The sequence below is a fragment of the Caloenas nicobarica genome, chromosome 3 (assembly GCF_036013445.1).
Source record: "Caloenas nicobarica isolate bCalNic1 chromosome 3, bCalNic1.hap1, whole genome shotgun sequence".
Taxonomy (NCBI): Eukaryota; Metazoa; Chordata; class Aves; order Columbiformes; family Columbidae; genus Caloenas; species Caloenas nicobarica.
In genome coordinates, this window is record NC_088247.1 from 802369 (window position 1) to 820536 (window position 18168).

The 18168-nt window shown below is 49.9% G+C and overlaps 1 protein-coding gene across 13 annotated transcripts in view; it reads left to right on the top strand.

The window, feature by feature from the left end:
- Nucleotides 1–18168, top strand: part of DTNB (dystrobrevin beta) — a 181716-nt gene that overhangs the window by 58157 nt on the left and 105391 nt on the right. For all 13 annotated transcript variants that reach the window (XM_065632399.1, XM_065632400.1, XM_065632401.1 and 10 more), the window contains one exon: nucleotides 16819–16896. In XM_065632399.1, the coding sequence (XP_065488471.1) occupies nucleotides 16819–16896 (78 nt within the window). The remainder of the gene's footprint in view (nucleotides 1–16818; nucleotides 16897–18168) is intronic.

The window sequence follows — 18168 nt, forward strand, 5'->3', positions numbered from 1 at the left end:
GCGATGGGACCAGGAGGCGTTTGCAGGCATGCACAGAGAGTTCGTGCTCCTGCTGGCAGGGCTGGCAACAAATAAAGCCTGGGACCCTGTCCCGCGTGTGGCAATGTGCTCTCCTCGTGGGCAGCAGGACCAGTATCCTGAGGGAGTAATAACCTGGGGTATGTAGAAGCTGCCCCCAGAGGGGAGCTGGGGGGTTGCTTGGTGGCCCCAGCTCAGCCGGGGTGTCATGTAGCTGTGACCTGCTGGTGTGACCACAGGTGTGCTGGTCCCTGCCGGCCCGGCCGGTTTGGCACCATCGTCATGGTGCTGGGGTCTGCGCGGCCGCAAGCCCAGCCCTGGGTGCCTGCCAGCTGGCCCGGGGTGTGGGCACCGCAGCCAGGCCTGGGCTCGGCCCTGCGGAGCTGCCGTGTCACACCATCGGTTATATTGACTAATATGGACTAATATCACTAGTATTTACTGCAATACAGTGAAGGCGGGGGAAATACTTTGCACAGAAGATGATGTGGCTGACACATGCTAGCCAGCTTGTAGAATCACAGAGTCATTTTGGTTGGAAGAGACCCTCAGAATCATCGGGTCCAACCGTAACCCATCCCTGGCACTGCCCCATGTCCCTGAGAACCTCACGTCCGTCTGTCCAACCCCTCCAGGGATGGTGACTCCAGCACTGCCCTGGGCAGCCTGTTCCAATGCCCCACAGCCCTTTGGGGAAGAAATTGTTCCCCACATCCAACCTCAACCTCCCCTGGCGCAACTTGAGGCCGTTTCCTCTGGTCCTGGCGCTTGTTCCTGGGGAGCAGAGCCCGACCCCCCCTGGCTCCAAGCTCCTTTCAGGCAGGTCAGAGATCAGAAGGTCTCCCCTCAGCTCCTGTTCTCCAGCTGAACCCCCAGCTCCCTCAGCCGCTCCCATCACACTTGTGCTCCAGCCCCTCACCAGCTCCGTTCCCTTCTCTCAACTCGCTCCAGCACCTCAAGGCCTTTCTTGGTGTGAGGGGCCCCGAACTGCCCCCAGGATTGGAGGTTTGGCCTCCCCGGTGCCCAGCACAGGACGGTCACTGCCCTGGGGCTGCTGGCCACACCGGTGCTGGTCCCAGCCAGGATGCCGGGGCCTCTTGGCCCCTGGGCACACGCTCCTCCTGTTCAGCCGCTGTCACCAACACCCCCAGGGCCTTTTCCACGAGGTAGATTCAGACTAGAAACAAGGAAGAAATTGTTTGTGCTGAGGGTGGTGAGAGCCTGGCCCAGGTTGGCCAGAGAGGTGGTGGCTGAAGCATCCCTGGAGACATCCCAGGCCAGGCTGGACGGGGCTCTGAGCAACCTGAGCTGGTGCAGATGTCCCTGCCCATGGCAGGGGGGGAGCAGACGACCTTTAATGGTCCCTTCCCACCCAAACCAGCCCGTGGTTCCGTGATCCCGTGATCCCTTGGCGCTGCTCTCGGCACCAGCAGGAACAGATACTGAAAAGCATCTTAATTATCACCATTGGTTAGGCGCTTGCACGTGGTTGTGAGATCTCGGCATCCTGTTGTCTTTATATTTTTGCAATTTTTTTGAAAATTCCTATGTTTTTCTGAGATCTGCCTAAGCATTTGCTATGAATTTGTTTTGCTGGAATACCACGGCTTATTTTTGACTTTCATGCTTGTTCCATCGCTGCTGAGGAATGGTGGCTGCTTCTGTCACATTACAGGCATATTTTACCAAAATTACATAAATATACATTTAGAAATGTAAAGATGTTTAACAGAAAACAGATTACATCTTATTTTATAAAAGACTTCTAAAGCTAAACACGTTTGAAATGCATCTTTTCCTTCATTTGGTATTCTGTTAGGTTTTGCATTTGAATACACCACCTGCCACATGGAATTTTCCTTCATTTCCAGAGAAAGAAGCTCGTTTCTCTATTTTCTGTAGTCGTCTTCAGCAGCTCCTCCAGAATTAAACTGGTTTTGGGTATCTCTGCACCGGCGGGCGGGTTCGGCCGATACCCCATGAACATTTTCTTAGTGCCCTTGGACCGAGGTTCCCTCCCGCGTGGGCAGCGGGGGATCCTGCGGGGTTTTCACCCTTCTGTGCAGAGCGAGCTGTTCTGGGGGTTGGGACGATTCCTGACCTTTGCTTCCTAGATGGTTTTGCCGTTTCCACGGACAGCGCCCGTCCGGACGAGCTCCGCACCGAGGTTGGTGACGGCCTGTGGTCCTGGGGCCGCCATCCCTTGCGGCCCCGTTACTTTGGGCTTGTTTGCCCAGTTTTTTCTTCATTTTGGCTGCTATTACAATTGAAGAGTTCAGAGCAGAAAGGCTTGGATGATATACTTGGCTGAAACTGTCTTGATTCTCCATGACAGAACAAAATTTTCCATTATTTTGGATTCTTTTGGTTTGTTTCTGCGGTCGGCTGTCAGCACGTGCGTTTTTGCTGGTTGAGTACATCTACTGATTTCAGGCTGGCAGAAGGTTAGTAGGATTTTAATACTATCCAGTTCTGTATTTTTTTCTATTTTCAATTCTTTTTTATTCATATGGTACATCAGTCCTGTGATGATCTTTTTACAGTATCGGCAAGCAGCTCTCGCCTGTTCCTTGACAAGGGGATATTATCAAGGTACTACGTTATGTCACCAAGTTACGGGATATTGTCAATATTTACTTAATAATAATTTCTCATAATACTTGTATTCACAGTTGTGGTTCTGGAAATAATGCTGTTATTCTGGGACAGAATATGGGGCATTAGTTATAATTCCTTTTATACTTGAAAAAGGAGCTGAGATTTTTGATTAATCCTTAAGCTGTTGATGCTGAAGCCAAACAAATTTCAGTTAAAAATCTGCTTTTTTGATCAAGATAGTAATGGAATAAAGAACCAAGGGAAATTGTTGTGACTATTTCTCTTTGATGCCTTAGATCTGCACTCGTTTAAATTGGGCTTTAGACAAACGTGAATAATTTGTCTCAGTGCTGGAGTAAGTGGGTGAAATTTAATTTGTTTTTTTGTTTATTTTTATATGCAGTAGGTCAGATTACGTGGTAGAATCATCTCTATTTTACTAATTTATGAACCATATATTCATTTTTATTTCGGTTCAGAAGGTAGAGGAGTTTGCATTTTAGTGTGTGCGTGTTGGTCAGATCTGTGCTTCCGTTCTACTCGGTCTTTATTTCTGTTTCCCTCTGTGCTGCTCTCCCTGTCCTCGTTCTGCCTCTAAAAGCCAGCGCTTTGATCACAGTGGGGCATTCCCTTTGTTGTGTTTGTGCTTCTCTTGATGAATATTGTGTTTTGAAGGGTAAGTTTTGCACTTCTGTATTCATTAATTCAAGGGGAGGAACGCAGTGAAATATGAAGCATTGTTTGTGTGTTACAAAACTTCACATGTGTGTCCGTGTGCTGCTGGCTGGCAGGGCACAGCCGTCCCTTTGCCTGAAAACACATCAAAATGGGTTAGATTAAAAAAAGAAAAAAGAAAAAACATCCTCAGTCCTTTTGCAGCTGGACAGTTCACCCTTGGCTGCCTTATCCGAGTGAAGAACATTTTGCCGGATAAGATCCCTTGTGCTCAGGAGATGCTGCATCACGTGGCGGCCCCGTTTCCTTAGAGACGGCACCGGGATGCTGCGCGGGGACGCTGCGTGTCGGGACGCTGCGTGTCGGGACGCTGCGCCTCGGGATGCTGCGCGGGGATGCTGCACCTCGGGATGCTGCGCCCCGGGGTACCAGCGCGGTGCAGGGCCGGGACCGGAGAGGCGTTCGCCACAACCACACAGGTTTGCCGGGTTTCCCTTCCTCGCCAGCTTTTTGCTTTAGCAGAAAAACGTTTGCTGGGTCCTTGCATGCGGGGGAGCGCGGTGTTCAGCTGAGTTAACTCTCGGAACGCTGTTCCCGTGCAATCCTGTTCTGGGCGAGTGTGCAGGTGGCGGTTGTTCCTGGCGGCTGTGAGCAGGTCACAGGGACAGTGTGGGCAGGGACACGAGGGGGGACACGAGGGATGTCACAGGGACAGCAAGGGACGTCACAGGGACACGAGAGACGTCACAGGGACACGAGGGACTTCATGGGGACACGAGGGACGTCACAGGGACAGTGAGTGACGTCACAGGGACAGTGAGGGACGTCGCGGGGACACAAGGGACGTTGCAGGGACAGCCTGGAGCGGGGACGCGTGGTGGGTCCCGCCGTCCTGTTCGTCACCGTGAGCAGGGCAACAACAAAGTCACGGTGAAATGATATCGTGCTTGACGCCTTGTTTACAGTGAGAGTTGTTATTAATAGATCGTTCATACTCGTGACGTTTTAGTGGAAAACAGCAGAATTTCCCCTGACATTTTGTCATGATAAGTAGTACGTGTATTGCAAATTACTGGAAACAAATAAGCATAATAAGGAGCTCACCGTTGTGTCAGTTACTGCTGTTCCGTTCCGTGCTGGAGACAGCGGCCAGCCGAGGAATGCTCCGAGTGGTTTTGTTAGAGGTATTGCACACAAATAAATTGGCTGTTATATAAAAAACTGTGGAGACTTCGTTTTGACATTGCTCAGAAACAATGCATTGTGCATATTTTCACTAGGTGTTATAGTGCTCAGGGATTTATTTTCCTCAGTACTCATCTTTTTGTAAAATCTCCAACATCCATATATATTTTCAGGTTTGCAATTGGTTTTTAACTTCTTAGCATGTCTCACTTGTTTCCCATCATCTTAACAGCAGCATATCCCACGTTTAGTCCTGAGTCAGGTACTGAAACATTTTCTTATCCAAACATGTTTAAAATGTTGCCCTTTGGCAAATATTTAGGCTGCTATTTTTGAATTACACGTTTTTAACCTAAATAGTTGTTGTATTATATGTTGTTAATTATGTTTTCTGCCTTCCTTTGCATCATGATAGCTTTTGGCTGCTTTACTACTGAGTAAAAAATGAGTCCCAGTTAAAAAAAGCTGTAAAAGCTCCATCAAGGCATGTAGAAAAACTGAGCAAAACATTTTAAAGGGAAGCAGAGACCACATTTCTCATTCCTGGTCCACAAATAAAAAACCACTCGTGAATAGTGCAAGAACAGGAATTGGCCATTTTCTGCTGCTTAAAATAACAAAGAGAAAAAGGACTAATTACTCTGGAATATATACACGCACATTTTCTTGCAAGTTGCTCGGGTGATTTGCACCAGTATGGGGCGGTGAGATCCAATTTAATATTACAGTTGTTATGTTCCCTTTTTGTAGGGAAAAAAGCATTGGCTCAGCATACCCGTGGATGGCTTTGCCCTTGGTGCTCTCACTGGAGAAGTGTCAGCAGCTATTTTTAAACAATTCCTAATTTTTTCTTGTAAATCCGCTGTCAGAAAGCGGTGTGTTCCAAGAGGAGCTGCTGGCACTCGTGTGCGGAATTTTACAGGAGTTTTGCAGGGTGAGTGTTCAGTGCCGTCCTGGAGCTGCAGGCAGACACATCGTTTTCATTAGAATGAAATAATTCTTGGGATATATTTAAACACTCCTGTAATCTGGATTACTTAAGGAACTGGGAAAGGGCTGCAAGGCATTTTACATCTGGTTCTCTGCCATTCAGGGACAGCCACAAATGCGTTTCCATCCTGAGGTTTGTTCCACCAATTAATTGGTTTGCATGTCCCAGAACTTCAGGTTACCCCTGTTTGTTTAGGGTTTGGTTTGTTTGTGCTTTGGTTGGTTGGTTGGTTTTGATTTGGTTGGGTTTTTTTGTTCCCTGCTCAGAAAAGAAACTAAGTACCAGGAGCTGAGTAAGTGGTACCAGAGATGTCTGTTCTTTGCTGGAGGTGCACTTTGACTCTGACAGACCTTCTTTGCTATTTAACGGCGGATATAATGGGTGACCACTTCCCACGTTTCGCTGGGGGTTTTCAGCGTTTTCCTGGGGGCTCTCAAAGGCCCCGTCACAGCCAAGGACTAACCCCGCTCCCCCCTGGCCCCGCTGTCCCGGCGGCTGAGGACAGGGCTGAGGGACGGGCTGCCGCGGGTTTGGGGCCGCAGGCGCAGCCCGGCAGCCGCACCTCCAGCACGGGAACCCGCGGGCTGCAGAGGGGCCTGGAGCATCTTTGTGACGAGGAGACACTGAGAGAGCTGGGGCTGTTGAGCTGGAGAAGAGAAGCTGAGAGGGATCTGTTCAATGGGCTCAATATCTCAGGGTGGGTGTCAGAGGATGGAGCAGACTGTTCAGTGGTGCCCAACGCCAGGGTGAGGGGCAGCGGGCACAGACTGAGACACAGGAGGGTCCATGTGAACACGAGGAGAAACTTCTTTGCTGGGAGGTGCCAGAGCCTGGCCCAGGCTGCCCAGAGCGGCTGTGGAGTCTCCTTCTCTGAGACATTCAAACCCCCTGGACCGACCTGTGTGATCTGCTCTGGTGACCCTGCGTGAGCAGCGCTGGGCTGGGGATCTGCAGAGCTCCTGACGCCCAGCCACGCTGGGGTCTGTGAACTGGAGCTCAATTAGTCACATTTTTAAAAGTCTGTTTTCCAGTGCAGAGTCTGTCCCTGACGTTCCCCGTGCACGACCTGCTCGTTGCCACCAGGATAACCCAGAGCCGTGTGCTCCACGTTTGGACCTTCACCTTTGGTGTTCCATTCTTGTGTTTGTAGCTTCAGTGCCGGCACAGCTCTATCTCTTCAATAAAAATCAGCGTTTCTGGTCCTTTACCCCGTTAGTTTGGTGCGGCCGTGACGTTTGCAGACGAGTGGGTTGTGCACTTGGCCCCAACAGCAGAACTGCTCTCTGTGCAAGAGCACGAATCCGATAAAACTGGGATGCTTTGGTTCCAAGTCTTACCTGGCTGTGCGGCAGAACGCCCTTTTTATTTGAAATAAGAGAAATCTAATCAGAAGTAGTTTCAGAACAGAAATAGAACTCCAGAAATTCAACTCTCTTTACATTTTTCTGGTTGTAGCAGCACATTTTATTTGTCAGGGTTTCCTAATGTAAGTAAGAGTAAGACTCTTAAGCTATTTATAGAGTCATAAAATCATTTTGGTTGGAAAAGCCCCTCAAGGTCACCGAGTCCAACCATAACCCAGCCCCGGCACTGCCCCGTGTCCTGAGAACCTCATGTCCGTCTGTCCAACCCCTCCAGGGATGGTGACTCCAGCACTGCCCTGGGCAGCCTGTTCCAATGCCCCACAGCCCTTTGGGGAAGAAATTGTTCCCCACATCCAACCTCAACCTCCCCAGCACAACTCGAGGCCGTTTCCTCACGTCCGCTGCTGCTTTCCATCCTTCACCACTTTCCCTCCTCTATAAGGAGCGAGGAGGTAGTTTCTTGTTTATTAATCCAAAGTCCTACCCAAGATTAAAAAAAACCCAAAGTACGGTGCAGGACCCGCTGTCCGCAGGGCCAGACCTGGGCGCTGGGCCTCGGCCAGGGCTGCTGGGTGCGATGGACAGGTGGTGAAAAGCAAAGAAAAGCCCAGAAGAAAAAGAAGAAACCCTTCTTAAAATGCGGTGGGTTTGTTTCTGAGGTCTGTTCTGCCCGCTCTGCAGCGTCTTCCCGCTGCATCGTTCCGTGCTCGTTTTGTGGCTGTGCAAATTCAGCGTCTCTGCGATGCTCTCACGGTGTGTCACACGGAGAGGAGGTGCCGGGGTAGGAGAACGGCACCCGGCGTGTGCAGGAGGGGTTTTCCTGCACAACCCGCTCCCTCCAGCCCCTCGGTGGCTGTTTGGGGACAGGGACCTTCGGCTCCTGCCACAGGGTCGCTGAGCCTCCGTCCTTCACCTCTGGAGTTTGGCCGCTAATTCTTACAGTCGCGTCTGACGGGTTTTTCGTGTCATAGATTAGTCTTCAGTCATTGAAATAAATCACATGTGTATACGTGGCAAACAAGTGTTTCCAGAACTTTCCCTGCTGTGAGGCTTTTCCCTCGCACTTTTAGGTGAAAGGGCTCAGAACATCCACGCAGAAGTTACTACAATTACTTCCTAATTCAGTGTTCATGAAGTCCAGGTGAATCACGACAGAACCACAGATAGAACAGAGATCGGAAGGTTTGTTTGAATGACTTCTGTGCAAAGTACACAACCGAGGGAGTTCACGAAAAGCTCGGGGGTTTCCAGCAGGCGGAGGCGCCGCGGCCGGGGCTGCTTCGTGTGCTTCGGGCATGGCAGGTTCTGCGCTTTGGGTTTCGTTCCGTCCTTGTTTGTGTACTGCAGCTCGGTTTTGTTAGAAATAAATTGATGTGTAGGTTGCCATCAAATTACCACACAATTGTCTGCTAACTAGGAGGTCCGGAGTGATGATTCTCTCGGGGAAAAGCATGTTTCCAGCTCCTGGTTGTTCCTGTGTCTCTGTGCTGACCCATCCCTGCTTTCCAGCCTCCCTCTTGAGTTGCAGTTCCTAAACTGAACGTGACTCCATCAGTATTCTCAGGCCCCTGTTCCCAGAGCGGCTTTGCCTTTGGCCCGTGGTTATTGCGCTTGCCTGGTTGGCTTGAGCTGGAAACCACGAGCCCTCCTGCCCTTTACAGCCGTTTGCCCAAGGCGAAGCCCGTCTGTGTCCCCAGGCGGTTAATTCTGTGAAAAGGGTGATTCTAGCACCGCCTTCTTAGTTTTCTGTTGTGAACTTTTAGCTCTCATTATCAGCTATTGCATTTTTAAGTTTTTCCTTTTCTTCATTGGTCTGCTGTGAGCAGATGTATTGATCTTATATTCTACTTACTCAGGAAAAGGCAGCAGGAGATCGTAATTTATATTTGAATAATTAATAAAGGGCCTTATTTATGGTTTTGGTTATATATAATACACTGTACAAAAGAAGCAATTTTTTCATGCCCGCCTACTTAATGATCGTTTTTGAGCAGTTAGAGAATAAGAGTTCATACAGCAAATAACAGTGAAAGAATGACCCTCTTCAGTATCAGACCAGATGGGAAGGGGCAGCGTTGGGCAGGAAATTGGTGCTGGCTGCTGTCAGTGTGGTGTGACCCACCAGCAGCAGAGCCGATGGACGTGGAACCAGGGGGGAGTCTGACCCAATGAGCTCCAGGGGTGTTTCAGGTCATTGCTGAACTCCTCAGGCACAGGAGTGGAATAGCAAGGGCAACGTGTAAGAAATCTGAAACAGTTTTCGCCTCATCTTGTTTAAAAGGAGCTCTGTGTGCTACTGTGAAGCTCCTCTTTTGGTGGGATTAATGTCTATATTGCGCCGCTAGCCCGCGTTTATGCACATTGTCCTTGCCATTTGCACAGAAAGCTCTGAAATATGTATCAGTGCGTTCACTGAAGCCATGTTCTCTTGCCTAGCATGGGTTAAAGCTTTCTCTTGTAGACATTCTTTAAGCTAGAGCTGGTTTGGATAGATAGCAGCCAGTGCTTGCCTGAAGTCAGGCCTGAAAGGCCATTACGAAGTGAATGAACCTTCCCAGCTGCTCGCTCACCACTTGCCTCCCGAGCACGTGTAGGTTTATTATCGCAGGATCGTGGATGATGTCGAGTTGGAAGGGATCCACCGGGATCACCGAGCCAGCTCCGTTGGTGTTAGTGAGCGCCTCGGTGCAGACCGCGCTGCTTCGGCACATCAGCCGTGTCAGACTGCTCAAAACCTCGGGTGGAGAAAGGAAAGGCTGCTGATGTTGGATGTGCGAGGGGACTCGAACACTGGCATAGGCTGCTCAGAGGGGCGGTGGAGTCTCCATCCCAGAGATATTAGGAGCCCAGCTGGGCAGCCTGCGCTGCCTGGTCCTGCTTGGGCGGGGAGGTGGGACTAGCTCAGCTCAGGAGGTGCCTTCCCAGCTCAGCGATCTGTCCTGTCCGGTACCCAGCTGCGGGAACCTGCTGCGAGATGCTGGGCAGGGCGGTCAAGCAGTGCCAGAACCCATGGCTTAACTCGGGATTGTCGCCTCCCTGTCTGCCACCGCTGATGCCAGGGTTTGCCGGGGCCATTGACGCTCATCAGACACCGTCCTCTGGCACATTTCTGATTAAATGCTGGGTGGTTTTGATATCTTCCCAGGAAGAAATTGTTCCCCAGATCCAACCTCAGCCTCCCCTGGCGCAACTTGAGGCCGTTTCCTCTGGTCCTGGCGCTTGTTCCTGGGGAGCAGAGCCCGACCCCCCTGGCTCCAAGCTCCTTTCAGGCAGCTCAGAGATCAGAAGGTCTCCCCTCAGCTCCTGCTCTCCGCGCAGGTACCAGGAGGCAGCGCTGGGCCTGCAGGTCCCGGCCCAGAGCTCTGCCCAGCTCAGCCCCGCAGGATTTGGGCTGTTGTGAGGGGAGGAGGTGGCGACAGCAGCGGGTAATAGTCCGGGATTATTGAAATGTGGCCCGAGCTCTCGTTAGTGCAATGGACTGGTGCAGCGTCCTCAGCGATGTGGCCTCAGGTGTGGCTGCGGCTCATGGGAGTTCTGAGCGAGCGTGGGCTCCCATCCCACCCCGCGGTTTCCCCGGGCCGGTGCTGCTGCCGGTTTGCCTGCGGTGCCGCCGGTTTGCCCGCGGTGAGGCCCGTGGTGCCGGAGGACGTGAGTGAGCTGAGCAGGGCAACACGCCGTGCTCTGATTCATGTTTTCTGTGAGACACGGCCTGTGGTCGTATGTGTGTGCATTGAGCAAAGTACGGGTTTGCAGCCTTAAATAATCAAAGCCTCGTCTGTGGAGGTACCCAGCTGTGGTGGCCAGCAAGTCAGAGTGGCAAAGGAAAGGCAATCTCTTATTTAATCAGCTGTCGGAAGAGGAAAGGAAGAATATGGTTTTGGGGGCACAACCTTGCTGCTGCCCCTTCGAGCACTGCATGTGTATTTTTGGGGGGGTCCTGCCGCGGGGAGGGGACGGTGGCACCGCCAGCTGGGGCGGGTCCCGGGGGAATCCTCTTGGGCTCAGCCAGAGCGGGTACCAGCACCCCGCTCTTTCCAGCATGGGTTGACGCGGTTCTGGCAGGAACACCGTGTGGGAAGGGCTGCTGTCGCTTTGTTAATGGTGCGTGTGTCGTCAGGAACGAACCATTGTAACAAATTCCGGTCATTTGTGCTTCCTAAACTGCTGCACCGGAGTAGTAAAGTTCCCAGAAAAAGGGATCAGTCTCACTTCATTGCTTTTTCCATTGACACCTTATCGGAGAAAAGCAGAAGGGCTATCAGCCCAGCTGGGATGGTTTTATTTTCACAGTTTCGTGCAACTGTGTTTCATCAGCTGTTATTTATCATTTATGGTGGCGTTTTTCAGTTAATAAGCTGAGCTGGGGTTCCCTGTGGGTTTGTGGCTGTTCCTGTGTTACAATCCCTCTGTTGAACTTGAAGCAGATCTCTCTTACAATACCGAGGTCTGGGCTGCGGTGTCTGCAGCCTGGGACCTGGAAACGCCTCTGCTCAGCCCTCACCTGCGGACGCCCACAGGACTGCCTGTTCCCTTTGGATCTCCTCAACACGCCATCAGCGTGCCTGGAAAATAATCATCGTAATAACAGTAGTACTAGTAATCATTATAACAATAACAATAACAACAGTCAACCACTCTCTAGGGTGGTGTGATGTAATGCCAGTATGATTTTTCAGTTTCATATATAATATGTATTTTATATATGTATATAATATATTGTTTGATTTGTGCCTACCGTCAAGGGTCGGCCCAGCCTTAGTTGCAATTCTTTGTAGTTCTCTTTGCACAAAGAAACACAAGCTGGAATGTCAGTGGGGTTCCTGAGGAACGTCACAAAGACTAATAATACCTGGTGTAAAATCTTAATTTGTTTAGAAGTTCTCAGGTCACAGAGAAAAACTCAGCTCTAGGGTTAGCAAATATATAGCTGTTCAGTTTGTAGCTGAGTACAATAGCTACAGTTTTAGAAAAAATAACAAAAGACACTGATCGATATCATGCAGTTATCCCCATTAATTCCATCCTTAATTAAAAAGTACCTTAATTCCGGGCATTATTATGTGACAATGAAACAAATAGTGACACTTATTACAGTGCTAATCAGTGCACCTGGAAAATCCTGTCCTTTGTTTGTTGGGTGGGGGGTACGCACTGGTTCCTACGCACAGAACATGGAACAGGAGTAGGAGATGTTCCCGCGGCGCTTCTGCCAGGGCCACGCGTTCAGCTCCCGCTGCTGGGAGTCCCCGGCTCCATCGTCCTGCCCGAGGCGCTGGGACACTTGGCAGCTTTCACAGTTCCAGGTGTGAGTCTTCACCTTCGGACTCCTCCACTCCAGAGCTGACTGATGGAGCATTCTTTATTTTTTTGTTATTTTTTCCTTTTTTTAATTGGCCGCTGTGGCAGCCGTTACCCCTCAAGTACAGCTTGCTTTCCCAGGACTTTGCGTTTTCTGAGTCTCCGTACTCTGATGGAATCAAATAAATAATGTTGCTTTGCCGCACATCAGCGATCTCGGATAGCAGAACTGCTTCGAGCAGACAGCAGTTTGGTAAATTTTGGTTACTGTTGCTTTTTGGTAAAAGTCCCTTTGCAGGATGATTGTCCAGCACAGCAAAAAGTCTCAAGTTCCTTTTATTCATGGAGGTTTTAGGCTTCAGAAGTCTCAGAATTGTCCTTGTTTTGTTCTGGAACTTGATCAACCACGTCTGACGGTAGACAAGCAAGTAATTAGGCTGAGGCTTAATTGTGCTGCTCTGCAGAATGCATAATGATTGATTTTCCTGCCTAAGTTGTTGACTTAGGGAAAACTGTTGACACGAAATAGCGATGACTAATCTATTTCTTATTTCTCCTTTATAGACAAGATTACTGTCATATTTAGACAAGATCACTGAGAACAGATGTGGCAGCAACTTCAGTTACATCTGGATCTCGTAGGTTTTACTACAGGTAGGAGACAGTAGTTAATAAGAGTAAATACTAGTGATAGAGAGAAGTTAAGATCTTTGCTGATTTTATTAGAATTATGGCAGTTACCTATAAAAGCTTGTTGACATGTTTAGGAAGATGATGGGAAGTCTAAGAACGACGTGTCATCCATCCTGGGTTGGACCAAAATGCTGTTTAGCCCAATATCTTGTTTCCAGTAGGAGCCAAAACCAGACACTTAGAGCGGGAGTTGGTCCCTGCACAGGAGATGGGGGGAACGTTCACACGTGAGTGCATTTGGGAAAAATAAAGGAAGATAAACAAGTACTAGGGCTGGAGAGCTCAACTTGTGATACCTTCTAGAAAGATGATTTAAGGTATTCTAGCTTCAGAATTCACTTTATGACCTGTGTGTAAAAAAAAAAATAAAATAAAACTAGGTGGGTGAGTAAATAGTTTAAAATGGCTCCCAAATGGTGGTGTCCTGGCGTTGTTCCGTCCCGTCTTTACACCTGCTGTCCCACCTTTGTGCGGAATGCAGAGGACTCTCGTGACCCCTGTTTTCAAGCCCTCCACAGAGAGGAGGGTTTATTTGTGATAATTTCTGTTTGTTTCTGTTGATCTGTGTTCAGCCCCTGCTGCACGGTCTGTGGTGCTGGGGAGCGCGCGGCCTCGGCGCGGTCTGGCTCGGTGACACCCGAGGACTCCACCAGAGGTTCCCGAAGCCCTGAGATTTCCTCTGCGTGGCCCTGGCCAAAGCAGCACCCAAAGGTGCTTCTCCCGGGACAAGGGTCCCGCTGAGCCCAGCCAGACCTGGAGCCCACAGGGCTGTTATTGCCCCAGTTATTAGTTCCAGCTCTGGTTGTGTGAACAGGGAGAATGTTTCCAACATGACGGCTGACCGAAGGTGCTAACGCCTGCTTCAGCGCCAACCAGTGATGCGCTAGCTACAATAATTATTTTAGTTTTGCAAAGGGTGCTGTCGTGTTTTTCATGTGTTTTTCAAAGTTCATGCAATATGCCCCTCAGACCTCCCACGTGGGACGGGAACAAGGATGGCCCATGTCCTGATGTGTGGGAATAGGATGGCCCGTGTCCTGATGTGTGGGAATAGGATGGCCTGTCTCCTGATGTGTGTTGGGAACAGGGATCGCCCATGTCCTGATGTGTGGGGAATAGGATCGCCCGTGTCCTGATGTGTGGGGAATAGGATCGCCCGTGTCCTGCTTTATGCTCCCCGGCACAGGCTGATCCCCGGCCGCCCGGCTCCTTGGCTAATGTCCCTTTTTGTAAGCAGTGTGAAAAAAGAGAATTTAAGGAGTTCGATTCCTCAGCTCCTGTGGCTGCCGCACTTGTCGCAGCCCCCGGGTACCGGAGGGTTTCTCTGCAGACGCTGCTTTATTTAAGAGCTTTTTGTCCTGAGAGCACCCCGGGCTGATTAACTACACCTTAAACCTGAAAAATGTAACCGAAGAAAACAGAGGATGTTTGGGAAGGAGGCTGTGGGCTGTTCCTGACATACATCCATGTCCCTTGGTTGTTCTGCTATCTCAGCTGTGGGACAGGAGTTACTTGTGGCGCGTCTCCTGAGCTCCTTTGCCAGCGATGCTTTGGGGTTTGTCCTGTCTCGGGTGTCCGGATAGTTGTTTTCCAGTGAGATTATCAAGGCAAAAATATCTCTTCTCAGTAGCTGATTCAATATTTTTTCTATTTTTTTCTGTTACATTGATAGGCTGCAGCAGGTGCCAACTATCCCGAGCATCTCGGCAGGGGAATGCAGTTCTGTTCCTTTTAAACCAGAGGTTTTGGTAAAACAGGGTTGAGCTGCGCTGAAAGTCCCGGTTCCTCGCAGGGCTCTTGCTCCTGCGGCGGCGCTGTGTCCGGGGCTGCAGCGGCCTCCCGCTTTCACAAACAGCGCGGGTGTCTGCCGTGGTTACACGAGCAGACACGCTGCCATCTCACATGGTTACCGCTTTGTGAAGATATTACCTAAAAACGGAAAAACGGCCTCAAGAAATTCTCTGGACTGGGAAAGGCTTTTTGTACATAATAAAGAAAACAAAACTGTGCAATTAGAATTCTTTCAACCAGATGTTCATATTTAATTTTTTCTTTGCCTTTATCGTTGTCAGCAGGGACGTACCTGGAAAATTGTGGACATTGGTATTTACAGAACGGGAATGAGCCTGTGGAAATTTCTCATAATGATGCTAAAACCAGATTGCAAGTGGTGAATTAGATCCGCTTCCTTATTAGAAGAGTCATATAAAAGCAGTATTGTAACAGAATAACAGATTATCCCTCGCTCGAAAGAGCAGACCCACGTGGATGAACTTCTGTGGGATCATGGAAAATGTGCCCTCGTGTAAAATTGGTTGTTTAAAGTAAAATGAGTTGTGTGAAAATTCGTACCGTCTGTTGTATAAGTCTCATGGATGCCCAGCTCACGCACACAGGAACTGTGAAACAGGAGCTGTTGCTGAAAATACCGTTTTGTTTGCAAACGCTGCTTGTTGGGGCTGTTTCTCAGCTGCCCGTTTTTGCGGGTGCGGCAGGAGAACCCAAACCCGGAGTGAATCCTCGGGGAAGGGGTTTGCAGGGGGTGCGCACAGAGCAGCCCTGGAGCTCGGGAGCAGCAGGACAGAGGGAGCGCTGTGCATTAACTGCTCCTACCACAGCAGGGATTTGCATTTTCACTAGCGAAATGAATGGCTTCCAAAGGCAGCGTGCTGTGGCACAGCTATCGGCTTTCCAGCGCGTTACAATCCCATTTCTGCTTTTTTGTACAGCAAGAAGTTCCTTTTCCAGTGGAGCACATTCATTCAATATCTTATGACCAAATCACTTCTCCGTGTAATGTTACATTTAGAGCAACGTTAACGTTAATCATGCAGAATTATTATTTCTGTGCAAACCCGTCCTGAGCGAGGACTGAGGACTGAAGCGCTGTGCGCTCGGATCCCGCCCGGAGCAGGGACACCGCGAGCCCTACAGGGAACAGATTCTGTGTGTTTGACATCCAGGGGATTTGGTTTTTCGCACTTGTTGATTCTCTGGATTACTGGGCTCTGCAAGTTGTTCAATGGAGTTGGGGAGGCAAAGCCACGAAGGCTGGTGGGTGCGAGGCCTCTGCAGCGCCTGCTGCGAGACTGGGTGCATTCCTGTATTAGCTGCAGCACATCTAACGGGGAGCGCAGGCGGAGACGACGGCAAATACAAACCTGTGAAAAGTGTGACCACGTTCCAAGGAAGCGTGCAGGGAACGTGGCGCTTTCCTCCGTTCGGATCCGTCTGACGTGCGAGCGGAGCTTTTATCCGCGCAGACAGCCCTGCGCGGTGCCGCACGGCTGCTGCAGCGCGACGGGTGCGTTTGGGTGTCACTGGAGGGTCAACGCGGGCAAATATTGATTTCGCCGTAGCACTGGCTGCAGTTCTTCTCTCCCAGCGCTTGAATTCACGGGCAGCGCTGCCCGGGATGTCCCGTGTGCGCAAACCCTGTCCCCCGGGCCCGGCACGGCCGCGGCCGGCACCGTCGGGAAACTTTCAGCCTTTAAAAGTGCAAATAATGGGAGCACCAGCCCGTGGTTGTATTTTATAGAGCGGTAAGGAACATGAGGCTCTATCAATTTGGTTTTTTCCAAATAATTTTAACCTGTTAAAATAAAAATCAAACAGATGGTATATGTGGTGGTTGTATAAATGATTGCTTGTTATAATAAATCTTTGCTCAGTTTCTTTAAACATTTCAAATAATTGCCCTAATTTGAACGGTTCCTACATTTGTTGAACTACTAGATGATGCCAAAGGTCCATTATGTCATGACAAATGTTGGGTTTACCTTCGTTTTAGTGTAACACATGAATTGTGAAAAGCGATTAGACCAGAGCAGCCCAAGCTCTTCATGTGTCTTTGTGCAAACCATTGCTGCTGCTGCTCTTTGGCCTGGTGTTGTCACGGGACAGGGATGTCCTTTTCCCCAGCGTTCGGCTTGTTTCCTTCTGGGTTTTTTTGGGTTTTTTTTAAATCACTGACTGGAACCAATATTTCTATTCTAGTCCTCCCCGGCCTCTGACTAACATGAATGACGCCGTGGTGACCCACATCTCCTCCGGAGCACCCACACCCACCAAAAGGTACGTGTGCCCCGCAACAGCGCGTCTCGGTTTCCGAGAGGGGAAGAAGGACACAGTATGGACTGAATATCACTGGGACTCTTGTAGTATATCTCAGATAACACTGCCACTTCAAAATGCACGTGCGGCTTTCGTAATGTAAGGAATTGTTTGCATTGCTTTGTTTTGTTCTCTCTGAGGAGCGATTTTCTTCTGTTGGAATTGATGTTATTACATGAGTGTGACTGAAAGAATATCTGAAGAGCGCTGAAGAGGTTTTTGTTTTCCTTTTTAAGTAGAGTGTTACTTGCAAAGCTGCTCTGAGAAAGGCTGGTTTGTTCTATGACGGGCTGCTCCGCTTCCACGGGGTTACTCTGTTCACACACCGACCAGACTGCGTTGCCGTTGGTGCCTCGTGTTCTCACACCACTCACGGCTGAGCTGCCACGGTCTGTCGAGTTGCACATGTCTACTGGAGGCACTTAGGTTGGAGCTGAATTTGGGTTTATGTTTACTTAGTTATGTATACATAAGTTGTCGTATGGGTGTACGTATGTAAACATGCATAAACTACCTGAATCCCGTATTTGCACCTTTCTTTCTCTTTGAGATGTGCCAGGGAGAACAGCAGCCTGGTTCCCTGGAGACTTTGCTTGCACCAAGCCGTGAATTAATAGCTATTCCCTGCAGGGAATGGGAAGCCGAACGGTCACTGTTCCAGCGAGGAGGTGGCACTCCAGCGGCGAAACAGGTCCCTGGGTTTCCACAGCTGTCCTTGGAGCCGGACGGAGTGGAGATCCTTGCGCTCTCCCTCTCCTTTCCTTGGCAAAATAAACCAGTTGTGTATGCAGGTTGGAACTGGCTATGTTAAAAGTATTTCAACGTGCAGTGACTGTGTGACTTCAACTGTGGGCTGTGGGAGCGTCCCCATGGCCGGAGGTTTGCAAGAGGCCGAGGACACGGTGTTGGATGATGGCATCCAGGCTCCCGTTCCCCAAAAGGCAGGGCCAGATGATCTTGTGAGGTCCCTTCCAACCTGGGCTGTTCTGTGATCCTATGAAAGACACCTGTTGCTGAGTTAGAGGCAATCCTTAAGCAACGTGAGCCATAACATCTTCTGGTTTGGTGGGTTTCAAGCGCAAGGTCTCTTGTATTGGCTCCACTCTCAGCCTCTGTTTGGGGTCCAGGTTTGTTCGCTGTGGTGCAAACAACAATCGTCTTCAGGTCTGTGTCAGAGCAGGTCCTGCCTTAGGCACACGTGTCCTCTGTGCACACAAGCAGGAATATTTCCCG